Raw genomic sequence first — 17,090 nt, 5'->3', positions numbered from 1 at the left:
AGCATTAGTACTCGCGTCGAACGCATTTGCGTAACGAAATTGTGCAACCATGTAGGTAGCCAGCATTCTATTTATAACTAATTACTCAAATCTGAACCACAATTTAAAAGAAAATTATTGATTATTTATTTATTTATTTAAGCTTCTATAAGTAGTCTTAATGCTGAAAAATAAAATACAGATTGTTGAAATTTTGTACTTGGAAAATTTTCTAATTATAATTTAGTTTCATGCTTTTGTCGTCTTAACATTTTAACTCGTACATAAATATGTTCATAACATTTTTGGGTGTATGAAAGTGTTGGTAGCTGATAATTATTACTAAAATAATTTGTATTCATTTTCCTCGTTTGGTGTTCTCGGATTTTTTGCACTGTCTATAATATCATTCATGCATTTAATGCAATCTAATCACGAAGAATTGCTTTAGTCAAATGTTAAGTAACGAAAAAATTATCATTCGTACCTCGTTGAATCAGTTCCAGCCAACACGGTAATAATTAAAATAGTCATTGCGTTGTATCGTAAATATTGGGAGTTATGCAGATTGCATTGCATGCTGCAAAGCTGCAAATCCGACACGAGTTGTGTTTTGCATTCCACGTTTTACCATTGCGTTTCAAGAAAAATATTGACTAAGGTGTTATGATTCGTAAATATGTTGTTTATCAGTGTGAAGCCCTGAGTCACCAATTTTCTTTGTCTTTTCATGCACGTGGTGTTTTTCTTAACAGAGGAACACAATTAAAAGCGGGTCAATGGTCATAAAAAATACGCCAGAACTGCTGCGAGCGTTAAGTATCCACCTACACCAAGTAATTCGTGAAAAATAACAGCCTAAAAGATGCTGGGCTTGGAAAACTTATTATTAGTAGTGAAATTCATACCCGTTTCAAGTCATCGAATAAAAATACACACGTTTAAATTATTTGCATATATAATTGTGTATTTATGAGCATATACACAAATTTTTACTTCATGGCCTGCATTGGTTTCCAGCCTCGACAACATCATTGACCACTCACCTAAGACTTGTTTTATTGATAAATTAATTTTCAAGCTTAGTTTTCCTCAAACCGATCAAAGATCCTTCTATCATTAAATTTTGCTTGTCAAACTGCCTTGGCTTTGTTAATTCCGATATGATAATAAATGAAATGTTATTGCTCATTGTTCGACACAAAAAACACTTGGAGTACCTAAATGGCTTTTGCTCAAATAAGCATGACATCGACTATATTTCGTTATTCTTCACCTAGTCCTAAGCTCTACTTTAATTATTCAGACTCTGATTCGACGGAAAATGTTTGAATTCCCAGTAAATGAAGTGGTAATTATTTAGTGATTGGTGTCATCACATGGATTATTTGGGATTATTTTGATTCCAAAAACCAACCCCCAGGTACGTTATCAAATATTAAATACTTACTGACTTACTCCGTCATACGTAGTTTTCATAAATAATTTTCATAATTTAAAAAATATGGATATATTTTTCCTTAAATATTTATCACACTTTCCTTAATTATGCAAGGTCCTATAAGACTTCCATTTTTTGGGAATCTCTTCCAAGTTGCCATATCCGATCCTATTCCATACGTCGGGTTATACAAGATATGCAAGCGGTATGGAAAGCATGGCCTTACGCGAATTCAGTTGGGGTTCATGAATGCAGGTAAGTACATATTTAAGATATCATTTATAATTTAACTGAAATGTGTGAATATGTAAATATGTACGTGTACATATTACAGTATTCCTTAATGATGTCCAAACCACTAAAGACCTCATAACTCGAGAAGAAACCTTTAGTAGAGAATTCGCCGAGGAAATAAAAGCCAGGAATATGAACAAAAATCTCGGTTAGATTCAAATTTTAATTTTTTCATAAGAATTTTGTATGGAAATCTTGAAGATGAACTCTTAAACCTTTCATCACCACGGTAGGAATATTGGTCGGAGTTGGTCGCCCATGGATGGAAATGCGTCGCTTCACGCTTAAGACGTTGAAAAATTTTGGATTTTCAAAACGTTCCGTGATGGAAAGTGTCATAAGTTCAGAAGCGAATCAAATTCAGGATGAACTTCTTCAAATGTCAAAGTCCTCTAAAGACGGAACGATTCGTATCGCGGGAGACTTTTTCGCTGTAAACACGCTGAACATAGTGCTGTGGATGCTCACAGGTATGGAAGTACTGCGGCGTCGCTATGTTGTACACATTTTGATTCACTAAACCACAAAATTAAGTAAAATTAGCAATTAAACGAACAAAAATTTTCATTATCTTTCAAGGTAAACGGTGTGACAGGAATGACAAGAATTCCGCCGTTAATCGATTTCTTTGCGTTGGGAGAAAATGGGCAGAATCTTTCTCCATGGTTTCGGGCCTTTACAATTATTGGCCTTTCCTCAAAGACATTTGTCCCCAACTGTGTGGGTTTACACGGGCTAAAAAGTTATCCACAGAAATGCACGATGTTGCTCGGGTACAGTAAATCAAGTATTATGTCAAACAGACAAAAATCAAACTTATTTAATAATGCGTATAACGTAATAATTAAAATTATAGGAAATGCTGTATGAAGCGAGAGCGTCTGGAAATTATAAAACGAGTCAGAACTGTTTTATTGACGAATTTCTTGCACAAATTGACGAAGAAGAGAAAAAGAGCGATGGAGAGGAAAGATTCTTCACAGGCATGAATATTACAAATAACAAATTAGAGTGTAATTATAATTAACTATGAAAATGATATCAGACGACCAATTTATTATCACGGTGATGGATTTGATCCAAGCCGGGTCGGATACTACATCGGGCAATATGGCGTTTGGAATTTTGCTGTTGACTTCATATCCAACTGTTCAGGAAAAATTCGTCCAAGAAATTATCAAAGTTGTTGGGTCGCAAGGTGTTCCATGTTTGGATGACAGAGATAAGTAATATAAAGTCACTTATTTCTCAACATATTTCGTCAGGAACGATTTTCACAAAAAGTATAACTGCATAAAATCCGTCCAGAATGCCGTACGCCCAAGCTGTCATAGCAGAGACGCTGAGATATGCCCGAAATATAATGATAATGCCTAGAAATGTGTTGAAGGATTTTTGGTATCAAGGGTTCCGCATTAAAAAGGTTATAAATCTAATTAATAAAGGCTACGTAATCATAAAGATAGGGTTTTTTGTATGTATGTATCGGTATTTGTATTTGATGAGAAACTTAGGTAAATAAGCAGATACAAGACAATTCATCAATTTACATAAGCTGAGATATGTAATTAGATATGCATGTACATATTGACTACAAATCTTTCTAGGGCACAGCCTTGATGATGTTTGCACAGACGATTAGTATGGACGAAGACGTTTGGGGCGATCCGGACAACTTTCGGCCAGAGAGATTCATCAAAAATGGATCCTTTAACAAAGAGTTTGCTGACGAAAATACGGTGCCATTTGGGACGGGTGAGTAATGAAATCTGGACCATTGTTTTTATCTAAATATTAAGGATAACTATAGGGATATTTTGTCAAATTTAAGTTTCCTTTTTTCTCACTCTCAGGCAAACGGTCTTGCATTGGCGAAGGAGTAGCTCGCGACGCATTATTCATTATGCTGACCACACTTATACGAAACCTCAAGTTTTCTCTGCAGGAAGGTCGTCCAAAACCGAGTCTAATGCCGGTGCTTGGACTCAATGCACTTGCTGCTCCCTTCGACGTTGTTGTAACACCTCGGAAGTAATTTATGAGTTCTGATTAGATCTTGAGACACAAAATACAGATCAGAATGTTCAGGGATCATTTGTATTTTTATTTAAGCTCAATGTTAACTTAATGCAAAAATCCTAATCTTGAAATATGTTGTACATGTGTGCCCAAGCCAAATTAATGAGTTTTAATAATTTAATACTGCATCATTCTTGTGAATAAATATTCTACCGAGAGTAGATCCTTAAGTTGTGAACGATACGATTGTGACCTCTAATAATTTCTGACTGATTTAGAGTTCTCCATCAAAATTTTTACCATAGTACTATGTCTGGGACTTGGTATCAATATGAAACATTCCAGTATTTAGTAAGACTTACTTTTCATAACGCTACAAGTAAGGAATTGATTTCCATAGAAATTAAGGCAAAGGAATTTATGTAAATTTCCTTAATTAAGCTACAGAAGGATTGTGCGGCTGTAAAAGTCAACTTTATTGGTCGATGAACACCGTTAATTAGCACTACACTCTAATCAAGAAAATGGGTCGCCGTGTCCAGTAATTACTTATGTGCATGCATATGTACATATTGACATATATGTATGTGCTTCAACGTGACATTTATTTTTCATTAATACTGTTTTGCATGTATAAATTAAGCTTATGCTTATCATATATAATATTAAACTACTACTGCACTATTCTCATCTTCTTTGCTTAATAACTTTTTACCCCACAACTTAACCCCAACATATCCAAATATATGGGAAAATATCAGAATCAAAACGGCCAACTCCATAACTCTCCTCATACTTTCAACCACGTCAGAATTTAGATGATTCAATAGTGCTGTTTCGATTGGGACTGGTCCAATTGCGGCCTGGAGCGTGCCCTTTCCTGACCAAGCAGTCACTATAAAGAGCCGTTCTCGCAGGGTCCATCCTGACCATTGCGTTGACCAGAAAACAGTAACCAGACGGACCTGATAAACAATACGTAATTTCATATAAAATAATTTGATTAACCATGTATTTAAACATGCACATGCATATATTTACATATACATAGCACATATGCATAAATATGCATTAAGTTGGCTTAGTATGTATCTATAGTCATCAGCATACCAATGTACAAGCAGCCCATACACAAAATCCTAGTCCAAACATGCTCCAATTTATCGCCATCACATTAATCCTGGCTCCAATAATTGCAAATAGAAAGGGCTCTAAAGGATTGCAAAATTAGCTCATTATTGCTAAATTCATATTTTTGTCTCAAAGACGAATAGTTTTTTTAAGAATAAGACCTAAAAGTGCCCAAATTTTGTCATTGGTATCGATAATCTTCTCCAATCCGACAACTTTCTTTTTGTTTGATCTCCAAATTGATATAGCAGTAAAAGCTCCAATCAAAACGCCCACGTGGGTTCCGCGAGGATAGCCCAGCTTTCTCATTCCGATAAACGTTACTGTCCCACCAAGAATTACGGTAATAACGCGCAGCACGACGTGCTTGTGCCCGGTGAGAAGCAGACCGGACAAACCGCCCCATAAAATTCCCAAGCCTGCACCGAAAACTACTTCTCCTGGTCCCTTGATAAGGCCAGATTGAAAGTCATCTAGAATATTTCATAAAAATGATTGCTTGTTTTTAACAAAGTCCAAGCTAAATAATTAAGAACATTACCAGCAAACATAAATCCTAATGCCGATTTAGCAAATAAGATTCCTAGGACGGCATCCAGTCCCATGGTTTTCTTGGCAACAAACAATATTTCGAGCGCATGAGGAGAAAGTTGTTTAGTTTCAGATGACAAGTCTGAAGATTTTGGATGGATTTCCTTCTCCAGATTATCAACATAGGGGAACAGCAAAATTCCAGACATGGTGGAATATAGACCTCTACGTAAAATTGAGAAATACATATTTTTACAGGGTAACATTCTTTATAAATTATTGTTGCTGATTACTTGATCATTTGCACGTGATGATATTAATTAATTAACTAATTGATAAATTATGTAATTATGTATGCTCACGCAATAAAGAACGATGCTGATGAGGAATGTCCGGCGACATAATAAGATCCAAGATACCAGATAATTGCTTCTGCAAAATACGGAGCTATTGCCAATGGTGGTATAACTTTCCGAAACTTCCATATTATTCCTGGGAAAATGCCGAGTGCACCTTTTGTCACTGAGACCACGATGGCCAGCCACCTAATAAAAAGTCATGCATATCACAAATTTGAACATGCGATTATGTAAATTTGACACGAATCCCCACCATCAAAATATTCACCTTAATTGAAGTATTACAAGCTGGTATAAATCCTCACTGATAAAACTGTACGGAATATTCCCTAGAATTAAACCAGCCATAAGCATTCCTAATTGTGGGGGCAGATCACTCTTGGCGACGATCTCTCCTGCACAATATTTAATTCAATATTTTTATAGAACTGCATATATAATTTACAATATCTTAATTCAGACTCTTAAGTTATATCCACTCACCCAAAACATATGCACAAACTTCAAGAACAATGATAGTGTATACAGCTCCTCCTGGAATAATAAAGATTTAAATATAGCATTAATTAAAAGATGAAAAAAGCATACTCACCTGGTAATGCTGCTTCATCCCAAAACACGTAAAATGCTCCCCAAATAATTAGCAGAAATAATGGATACGCAACAAAATAATTCTTAACCGTTTCCGACAATGGTTCGACATAATGTGAAGGGGTTTGTGGCGGTGTAGTGGTGCTTCCATTGCTGATACTGTTGGGAGGAGGCAATTGTGGAGTCTGAGAGACCATGACGATGTTACTTTGGGCAGTATTGTTATCTTGGTGTTCATCAGAGCTAAATATGAAATATGTATAATGAAGTTTATTAATTACAGTAAAAATCATGTCTTGAGCTGGTATTATTTAGTTGCTTACCCGTATTGGGAGGATCGCAGCTGCATCTTTTCGAAATGTCTTATTTCTAAACACCTTGCAATTCTTTCTTATTTCATTTGCGACAAGTTTGCTACTGGACATTGGCCATGTCGGTGTTTTACAGACACTCGGAAGATAATTGGGTGAGGGTTGACCAAGAATATGTACATACACGCCGTCATAGAGGAATACCATTATTGACATTGGTAATAAGTTATTATCGGGAGCAGTATATTAGCTAATTGTGTATTTGCACGCAATCCTGTGACGATCACAAGACTCAAGTCGAGACATTTAGAGCCAACAAAGAAAATGGCAAGATTGGTGAGTAACTAATTGAACTATGCAAATAATATTGTTCATTTCAAAATCAATATATGATTCCAAGTTCATGGGGGATGCTATTTGAGTAATGCGCATATACAGTAAGGTTCTGGCTCGATCTCCATAAATGCACGAGTCCTGTCGTCCAAATTTATGCTTTCTGTTACGATACCAAATTGAATTCCGCCGAAAATTATTGTGGCTTATATTTACAAAGTGTAGTTCTAAAAATGTAAATACGCATACATAACTTTACTTACTGAATAAATTGACTATGTCGTGTACAGGGTTCGGAAAAACCCAGGGTTTTAATCAAAAATTATAAAACCCATGGGTTTTAATGGGTTTTACCATGTTAATTGGGTTTTATTTGGGTTTTAATGGGTTTTATTGGGTTTTATTGGGTTTAAATGGGTTTTATTGGGTTTTATTAGTTTTAAGTAATAACTTAACAAAAATAATTCGGAATTTGTATCTATTCGGAAATTATTTTTGTTTTATAACACTTGAAATCTGTGATGCTAAAGGATGGAGTCAATTGTTGATTTGTTCCGAATTTTCATACACTAGAATAGTAATGAAATAGACTACTTTAGAATGAATTGAGATAACGCCTTCTAACGTATAGGAGATGTATTTAACTTCTAGAATGTAGTTTTAAGGTGAAACTCAATTAAAACCCAATAAAGCCCATTAAAACCCAAATAAAACCCACTTAACATGGTAAAACCCAGTGGGTTTTATTCATTTACAACCAATTAAAACCCATTAAAACCCAATAAAACCCAACCCATTAAAACCCAGGTCGGAATACCCTGGTCGTGTATATTTTAGGATTGACAAATTGATGGATTTAGGTTTCCGAGAAAATACAAAGAATATGCACTGGAGAAAGAAGTCTAATTATTGGATGCTAGTAATAATTACTTTTATGACATTTATCTCTACCAATCTCATGAAAGAAACGTTTCGTTTTTCATATGCCAAATGTAGGTATGTACATATATGTAGGATTGATATTGCGAAGGGAAATAGAATTGTTTCCAATCATACATATGTAACCATAAAGCTTTGGTGAGTGATATTGGATTATGCAATGCAGAATATGTAGATCAAATGAATCTTCCTTAGATGTTGACAGATAAAGCCACCAGTTTGTCGTATACAATTTCTGCACATTACCGAAAACACAGCAAATCTAAATCATTATTCTGAAATAATGATCAAATTATGTCTTTTGTGGGAATCTCCAGTCCCCACCTGTTTTTTAAATTAAAAAAGACTGAAATTTGACACGAATGCATAAGTTCAAATCAGATCTAAATACCTACATAAGAGTATTCAGTAAATTTCAGGAGGTTTCTTTCTAAATTGCGTTCAAAATATCTATGAAGATTTCGAATAAATTTAAAATGTGAAGTTTTGAAATGTCAAATATGAGAAATAATGAATTGTTTGGAGAAAATGGCCTACACACTGTAGGCTGTTCTGCTTGTCGTCACAATGACCTTCCTATGTAACTTAACAATTGAATAAACACCACACGATAGAATTAGATCAATAACTGTTGACTTTGATTTATCCAATAAATGCGTGTGGGGCAAGCGTTATACGAAAATCGGTTATAATTGTGTGTCTAATTTACTAACTGGAAGAGATTTTCCGGTGACCATAGTTTATTAGCATAAACACTTACATATTATATATGTATTAATGTTTGCGTGGATAAATAAAATGAAAAGCAAAGACTTTAAAATAGTGTATTTATAAGAGCAAGCCCAATTTCGTTTCACATTTTAGAATACATTAGCTTGGCACTAATTCCTCCTTGACCATGGTTGAGCACTAATTCCTCCCAAGTAATTTTAAAAAATCCATTTTTGGGCAAGCCACTTTTTAACTCGATTGGATCACTAACATATTATTAGTGTGGGACAGATTTCGTTATTTCTATAAATCTTGGAATTGGTACAGCAGACATACCTAAATGAGGATAATAATTAGTGGTGGCTGGCCTGACACATTTCAGCCTGTGGAGGTGTTGGATATTTATTACAAAGTAAATGCCCCAGAGTGAAATACAAAATAATCATTATTATTATATACCATGTTCCCAAGTCTTACATTTTAATTACAATTTTTTGATCGCTTTGATCACGGATTAAAAAATAATAATAACGTTATAATAAGAAAAGTGCTTATTGCCAATATTTCGTGATATCATGGGAAAAATGTACGTACCTACAAAGTCAATCACTACACTTTGAAGCTGATATGGTATCCTGATTGCAGAAATCCTTGATTTTTTGACGCTCCTAGATGCAATCTCACTATGAATCTCACGTTTATTTAAATACCTGGAGATATCGTCAAACAAAACTTGTAGTGGTCTAGTGCTTGGTCAATGTCTGGATTTATTTTGTTGCCTCAACCGAACAATAATTATTTATATTTCAAAATTTCATGAGAAATTTACAATATCTTACTGGTGCTAAATACAAGCGATAAAATGCAAAGTGTTTTATCCAGCATTTCACTAATTTTACTCGTGATAACAAGGTTAACCCGTTATGAATTGCATATCACATAATAATTAATACGGCTCAATTTGACCCTTTTTTAGAGCCTACGATTTGTGTCTACTGAATAAATTTGCATGTCAATAGTTGCTGTGAGTCCTCACGAAGGGCGAGGACCAACCGTCAAAATGAAGTCCCTCCATACGCTGGCCTTTCCGAATACCATTCTGACTTCTACGACACAGTATTTGGGCCAAGGTCGGACTATTTGCATTCCAGAGTGAAACGATCAATTCCACATTGCACGACGGCGGATGGGTGCATCAAAGACGTCCTGAAACTGCCGGAAGGTTATAATTTTTTCGACATCCCATTCCCACCAAGTAAGTTGACTTTGAGTTTTAGTAATAGCAGAATAAAATTATTTTCTATACAATATTTTCTATATTTCTAAATAATAAATAATTCTAGGTAGTGGGGACAAGCAGGAACCCATAAATGTCACCATGAAAGCCAGAGTAGAGTCAATTCGTGAAATTAACGAAGTAAAAGAGGTCAGATTCGGATTACAAGAAGAGGAATGCCATTTATTAACAATTTATTCACCATTAAGGCTTAACTATGCTAATTGCGTTGTGCGTCTTGACACAGGAGATAACCTTGGACATGGAGATCACTTTGGGGTGGACAGATTGGAAAATCTTGGCTCATCGGAAAAATCTGACCAAGGACCAAGTCATTCAATTCATTGCAGAAGGAAAGCATTTAGATAGATTAGGAAACTTGGTCACAATTAATAATCCAGAATATCTCAAATCTATCTGGAAACCAAATTTATACATCTGTAAGCTGGAATATTAATGAAAAATAAGCTAATCTTAAGAAATGCACTTATGTTTGTTTTTTAAACCAATACTTAGACAACCTCATAGAAAAAACTCAACCTAGACTCATGACGGATTTAATTACGTTGAAATTTGATCCAGATGGAGGGTTCCTGTACTATTTAACCCGGTTTGAAAAAAATAAATATTTCCCATTTACATATAATAAATAATATGTGATGTCTGATGATCATACCCCGGACAAATATTTTTTTATCCTACCCTACTCGTGTTGAGCTCAACATGAGTAGGGTAGGATAAAAAAATATTTTTCCGGGGTATGCTGATGATGCATAATGCTTTACTCGTTTCAGAGTTCTCTTGAAGCTCTCATGCCCCATGAAATTTCACGTAAATCATACAAAATCAATCATATTTTATCATGTGGATGAATTGTCAATATGTTTTTATTATCTGTGTATGCAATAGTATTTTCCGGCAGACACACAAACCTGTGAATTTTTAATTCGTGGATGTATGCATGTCAAACTTTTTCCAACTTTTTAAATGAAAATATGTACATATGTATATGCTACGTATAGTTATAGTTTGACTCTTAATTACAGTTTCATACAACGAAAACCTCCTAAATTTGCAATGGTATAAAGGACCTTATCTAGCAGACCGGGACGAATCAAATTTTGACGTACAGTTATCAGGATACGAATTTCGGAAATTGAAACGTCGAGGTGCCCACGAATATTTATTTTGTCACTCAAGTGTTTTTTTCTACTATTTATTTAACATTTTTTACTGTTAACTGTGTTTAGCCGAGATTTACAACGGATTGAGTTTTAAACTTAGTCTCCGACGCCGACTCAGTTACCACATGGTGCAAACGTATATTCCATCTTCGTTTTTTATCCTGATCACTTGGCTCTGTTTTTTAATCCCTTCGACCATGGTGGAAGCGAGGATTGGAATTTCGATGACAACGGTATATAAGATACATAAATATTATTTTTTCCATGCCTCACAATGCAAGTCTTTTACGTGTACAACTCAGATCTGGTTGGGACCAATTTTATTTTTTTCGCCACAAAAAATAAGCATATCCGTATTTTTTCATTTTTCATAATGCGCTAATTTGAGCGCGGGGCGCGAATTTTGAAACATTTTTCAGCCAAAACCTAGGTTTTTAAAAATTCTGTAAATTTTCGAATTTTAACCCGAATCCAAAAATTCGAAAACATGTCTCTTCAGAATAACTTACCTGACTTATGAAAAATCCAATTGTCTCGAAATTTGATTTTCAAAATTTTTTGCCAGTTTTTGAAATTCATTAAAATTACAAACTCTTTCAAATTTTTATTTTTTCAAAAAATAATGCATGCGGATTTTTCATTAGTCAAGTAAGTCATTCTGAAGACACATGTTTTCGAATTTTTGGATTCGCGCTAAAATTCGAAAATTTACAGAATTTTTAAAACCGAGGTTTTGGCTGAAAAATGTTTTAAAATTCGCGCCCAGCGCTCAAATTAGCGCATTATGAAAAATGAAAAAATACGGGTATGCTTATTTTTTGTGGTGAACAAAATAAAATTGGTCCCAACCAGATCTGACAAGGGAAACCTCCGAGGTGCCGGTTGAATCCAGGGTTCCCACCTATACCAAAATGACCACAATATGCGATTTATGGCCTAAAGTGGTGAAATTTACGTGCAAAAATCACTTTTCGTCAATCTATGACGATATTCATGACGAGCGTGTGACCACGGTTGAGAGTAGGTTCAAGCGGCTAACCGTGCGATTCGGAGATGGCAACGAACTCTCGCTTTATCCAAATTCTAAATTAATATAATTTTAATTCTCACCTTATTCGGAATTCTGTGCAGGATCATGTAGATGTGAATTAGTGTCGTTATTTAGTGGGTGGTAGTGGTATTCAACAAAAAAGTGGTCGAAACAGAAATGTAGGTTACAGTGTGCGCATTTGATGAAGCTTTCCATGGGGCATGAATCCATTTCGCACTTATCATATGTTGATGAGAATAACAATTCTTGAACGTTTTTGAAGTCTTGCTTTTCTGTTGTGTATGTACAAGCGTACCAAGCATATTTGCACATTGGCACAAATATTTCGGATTGCATTTGATTAAAAATAAGTGAGTGCATTTTTAGCACATTCTCCCGATTATGCATGTCCAACGCCAATTCGTCAAGCATCACTCTTTCAAAAATAAGTCGTCGGAAGATCTTATACTGACGAAATATGTACTTATCAAGTGGTTGGATAAGTGACGTTGCTTTTGCCGGAATTTTCTCTCTTCTGCAATTTTCGCCAAGGGACGAATACGTTTCTTCGTCGACCTGCCCAGCCCACGAGTCGTATATAAGCATTATTTGCTGATCGCTTATCAAAGGCTGAACACAATCATCGATCCATCGCTTCGTCATCTGTTTATCCATTTTTCCCGATTTTGACACTGTTAAATATATGTTCTCTGGAACCCGTAAAGTTTCAGCGACACGAGGACCCAATACTCCTTTTGGTTCCTGAAGACATACTAGTAGTTTCCCATAAAATTTTCCACTCATTGATAACAAAGGCATAATTGTGTATGAATGAGATATGGCGTTTTGAGACACAACTATTCCGAGCGTATCCTTTTCACCCTTGTGCGAAAGGGTCCGTCTTGGCGTGTATTCGTACGTGAAGCCTGATTGATCAAAGTTGTAAATATTTTTTTCCTCAATTCCTACCCGATTTTCATTTAGCGTCTGCACAAATTCGCATGCTTCGTTTTCTACTCTATCGAGATTTTGATGCTCACCCATCGTTAAATACTTCGTTATTTTTCGCCCAACAATTCTGTTTCTCACTTTGAAGTCCATTATCCATTTTGGACTCGCCTTAAATTTTAAATCAATTTCCCTTGATTTTGACATCGCCCATCTTCTTAAATCCATCTCATTAACATGAATCATTGATGATCTCGCATTCTCAAATCGCTCAAGCACAAATTTTTCCACCTGTTTGAATTTCTGAAATGTTGTGCTCTTCTTCTCTACATATGCTCGCAATCTGGTAATTGTTTTGCTGTGTTTAATTTTCTTAAATCATCGTTTCGTTTGGTTGAATTTATTTTTTTTAACATTATCGTAAAAATGAAGAATGTTCACCATTTCCTGATACGTAAAAACGACACCGTCAACCAGTTCCTCCTCCCATTCTTGCGACACTTGTTGAGAAAGGCTATCAGAGTTCTGTTCAACATCAAAACTATCACTATTTAAAGTATCACTATCACACACTAATTCACTATAAGTATCTGTATATGTATCTATGTCCCCGTCCATATCAAATTCTAATGTGCTTATAGTTTCTAAATCAGTCCCAGAATTTTTGACAATGTCTTCCACAAATGAGAACACTTTCTTTGCAATGTTTAAATTGTAGGTCGTTGTATTGGTCGTTGTATTGGTTGGCCTACCGTGTATTCCAAATTTATCTTTAGCCAGTTGCAACACATTCTCACAAATTTTAATTAGGTCTGACATTGTGCATAAGAATTTTAAAAACCAAATGAAAATAGAGAAAGATTTGTTTTCATGAAAAACTGAAAAAGAGAATACAGACCATGTGTTCAGCCAGTCAGCAACTTGTGCGAGGCATCGGGCGCCGGACGTCTCATGATGAAACTCTATGCTACCCATGCTCACACGCTCGTCATAAATATCGTCACAGATTGACGAAAAGTGATTTTTGCACGTAAATTTCACCACTTTACGCCATAAATCGCATATTGTGGTCATTTTGGTATATAGGTGGGAACCCTGGATTCAACCGGCACCTCGGAGGTTTCCCTTGTGAGTTGTACACGTAAAAGACTTGCATTGTCAGATTATCGGGAATGACTTTTTCATTGAACTTGAGCAAAATATAAATTTCCGGCTGTTATAGCTCCTCACGCTGACTGCCATGTTCGCCTCTGTCAGAGAGACCTCGCCAATTAGTTCATATGTCAAGGTATTTATAAAAGTATTATTTAATGTTATGTATAGTGTAATATCTTTTACAAATGCATAACAGGCGTTAGATGTCTGGATGGTTTCGTGTATTTTTTCGGTTTTCCTGACGCTACTTGAGTTTTCAATCCTGGCATGGTATGGCGAAATATGCAGATATCAGACATATTTGCGTCAAAATTATTTAACTACACACATATAAACATTTGCATGGGTTTGATTTGTGTAATTTGCAACATTTGAGGAATGACGAGAAGGAAAAGAAGAGAAAAAAAGCTCAGGTGAGGATAAAATTATGCGTAGTCATCACATTTCTGTATATTCATAAAGGTATCAAAGTAATTTATTGCTATACATATTTCCTAATTTATGATACAGAAAGCAGGTAGAAAATCGGGGATTCGTGCCGAAGCGATAGAACTCTCAGAACTGATGTATAATAAAGCGGATCCACTAATCAAAGACAATTTTGCTGACCTGGACGACGATGAAGAAGAAAAAGATAAATTTAAAACGTATTCTGAAATAATTGAAAAGTATGCTTTCTTTACCTTTTTATGCTTGTTCATTTTCTATAATGCGGGGTATTGGACCTGGTTATTTAAAAGTTCAGGGTTTTATGATTGGGGTGCAGTTGACACAACACTAAATGTTGGCGATAATGAGGGTGAGACCGAGTTGTGAAGTAAAATCGGCAAAACAGTTGAATGTCGCAGAATATCTTAACTCCAGGAAAAATCAAAGCAAATTGTAACATTTACTCAAACTTAATTGCATAATATGGCTGCTTTTATTTTTAAACAAATATCTATGTATGTATCTATCGGTCTATCATCTGTACGTATGTTTATATTTAGCGAATTAAAAAGTGATCGTGTGCCTAGCTGATCCCGACTTTTTTTTTACTTTATCATAATTGTCTCGTAAATAACTCGTCTTGTCGCTGGAAGACGGAAATATGATCCTGTAGCGGAAACGATAAAATCTGATTTAAAATGGTTGTTTCCGACAGAAATGTGTTCTTATAAAACATTGTGTATCATGTTTAAAATAATTCGATTAAATGGTGTTCCTTATTTTGCGGGAAAATTTGTAAAACAAAGCGAGATTCACAATTATGCAACTAGAGGTGCTATAAATAATTATCGAAGCGGTATGAAACCGAAAACTGAATTTGGTAGAAAATCGTTTAATTTTAGAGCAATATGTTTATGGAATGAGTTATCTGATGAGGTAAAGAACGAAATGTGTTATACGAGTTTTAAAGAGAAGCTGAAAGATTATTTGTTAAAATTATAACTAATTACTCGATTTGTACTGCATTATATTATTAAATTATGTGACGAAACTATGAACTATAAAGCATGATATGTTGTAGAAATGTATAAGGTCAAGTATTTCCCACTTGATGGGGTTTGATCTTATTTTGCTAAAAATGTAATGGACTGATTTTGCGTGAACAAATAAATCCTCATTATTATTAATGTTGAAAACATGCGGATGATAATAAATTACGAAATTGAAATTACGAACTCCACCGAAGGTGTAAATATGACACGCTTGCTGTCTTCTTGATTGCTTCCATAATTTGATGGTACAGAACAGAGATGCATGGCTTGTATACACCTTTTAATGCTTAAAGACTTGCAAAAAGTAATTGTCACAGGATACATGTAGACATCATACCCATATGCACATTATATGTAGATGACATGTATGCATCGAGTATATGTACATGTGTATGCATGTAATATTGCACGTATGTACATATGTACATATGTACATTCGTAGAGATGTAATGTGTTCTACCGAAACTAAATGATTACTTCACACTTTTCATTTGACGATAATAAAATTCCCTGGGAATGAAAAGTAGCTTGAGTGGATGTATATTCTTGATTTGGTTGGTGAAATCTAATTTCCAATCCAATGTAATCCGGATTTCCGAAGGAAGAACTTCCATTCAAGTATTGTTGCTTTGTCATCACTCTCAAGTTGCGTTGTAATAAAATGTCCATTACGCATACGTATAGCATATTGACTAAATAAAGTCGCATAACTACGTAGCAAAATAAAATGCAATTCATGTTAAACGTCAGAACAACAATTCAAAAATCGATGAAGGGTCTATAGCAGAAGGAGGGCTTGTGTTTTAAGCAAGCGTCATTACACGAAGATCTGTCTGTGTACTATGCATATGTGCGTATTTAATATTTACATATTTACAACAGTTTTTGAATAATACTTCAATTCATCGTATGACGTCTTCAAACTCAACTTCAAAAAAGTAAATTGTATTCATTTAAAGGTGTTGGTGGTTTTGGGAGGGGTCGTGGACTTGGTTTTGGGTGGGGTCGTGGCATTAGAAGAAATTAGTGGAATCATAATTAGTGAGCTCGGGAGAATAACGGATCCCCAAATCGAATATTATATTTCTACGTAATTTTTTAATGTTTTTAAGAATATGACTTTCATCTTCTAAGGATGAGTAATACATAACTACTGTTACATATATTACGTACTATGTATGTATGTATTACAAATTACAATGTATTATTTTACTTTTATCAATAATGGAATGGAAATAAATTCCATATGGACACCAATAATTTTACCACTTATAAAAAATCTTCAAATTTCCAAGAGAATTATTTAATGTAATATTTCGAATTATACAAATAATGAAAGTGATTAATTGTAAAATATTTACATGATCTGTATTAATC

The 17,090-nt window shown here is 34.8% G+C and overlaps 3 protein-coding genes across 3 annotated transcripts; 2 read left to right on the top strand and 1 right to left on the bottom strand.

Moving 5' to 3' along the window:
* Positions 1-867: 867 nt before the first annotated feature.
* On the top strand, positions 868-3,979 carry LOC110841638 (farnesoate epoxidase). Its single transcript, XM_022087326.2, has 10 exons — positions 868-1,402; positions 1,535-1,675; positions 1,755-1,862; positions 1,948-2,184; positions 2,294-2,487; positions 2,571-2,697; positions 2,760-2,940; positions 3,023-3,137; positions 3,322-3,469; positions 3,568-3,979. Exons 2-10 carry the CDS (start codon positions 1,666-1,668, stop codon positions 3,747-3,749), a joined length of 1,302 nt encoding a protein of 433 aa, XP_021943018.2. The 5' UTR covers positions 868-1,402; positions 1,535-1,665; the 3' UTR covers positions 3,750-3,979.
* Positions 3,980-4,311: 332 nt separating this feature from the next.
* LOC110863282 (sodium/hydrogen exchanger 9B1) lies at positions 4,312-7,011 on the bottom strand. Its single transcript, XM_022112546.2, has 9 exons — positions 6,669-7,011; positions 6,347-6,588; positions 6,238-6,288; positions 6,023-6,149; positions 5,758-5,940; positions 5,406-5,620; positions 5,026-5,337; positions 4,844-4,944; positions 4,312-4,698 (listed from the first exon to the last, which is right to left on the bottom strand). The coding sequence occupies exons 1-9, from the start codon at positions 6,692-6,694 to the stop codon at positions 4,399-4,401; spliced, it is 1,557 nt and encodes a 518-aa protein (XP_021968238.1). The 5' UTR covers positions 6,695-7,011; the 3' UTR covers positions 4,312-4,398.
* A 2,426-nt stretch (positions 7,012-9,437) lies between these two features.
* Positions 9,438-15,861, top strand: LOC118434072 (glycine receptor subunit alpha-4-like). The gene is made up of 13 exons (XM_035846817.1): positions 9,438-9,551; positions 9,659-9,894; positions 9,983-10,065; positions 10,163-10,355; positions 10,432-10,525; positions 10,710-10,746; positions 10,825-10,870; positions 10,962-11,084; positions 11,166-11,332; positions 14,300-14,365; positions 14,429-14,502; positions 14,609-14,645; positions 14,743-15,861. Exons 1-13 carry the CDS (start codon positions 9,502-9,504, stop codon positions 15,046-15,048), a joined length of 1,512 nt encoding a protein of 503 aa, XP_035702710.1. The 5' UTR covers positions 9,438-9,501; the 3' UTR covers positions 15,049-15,861.
* Positions 15,862-17,090: the final 1,229 nt, after the last annotated feature.

This window comes from Folsomia candida, unplaced genomic scaffold, assembly GCF_002217175.1.
Source record: "Folsomia candida strain VU population unplaced genomic scaffold, ASM221717v1 Fcan01_Sc001, whole genome shotgun sequence".
Classification (NCBI taxonomy): domain Eukaryota; kingdom Metazoa; phylum Arthropoda; class Collembola; order Entomobryomorpha; family Isotomidae; genus Folsomia; species Folsomia candida.
This window is presented reverse-complemented; position numbering and strand designations above follow the sequence as displayed.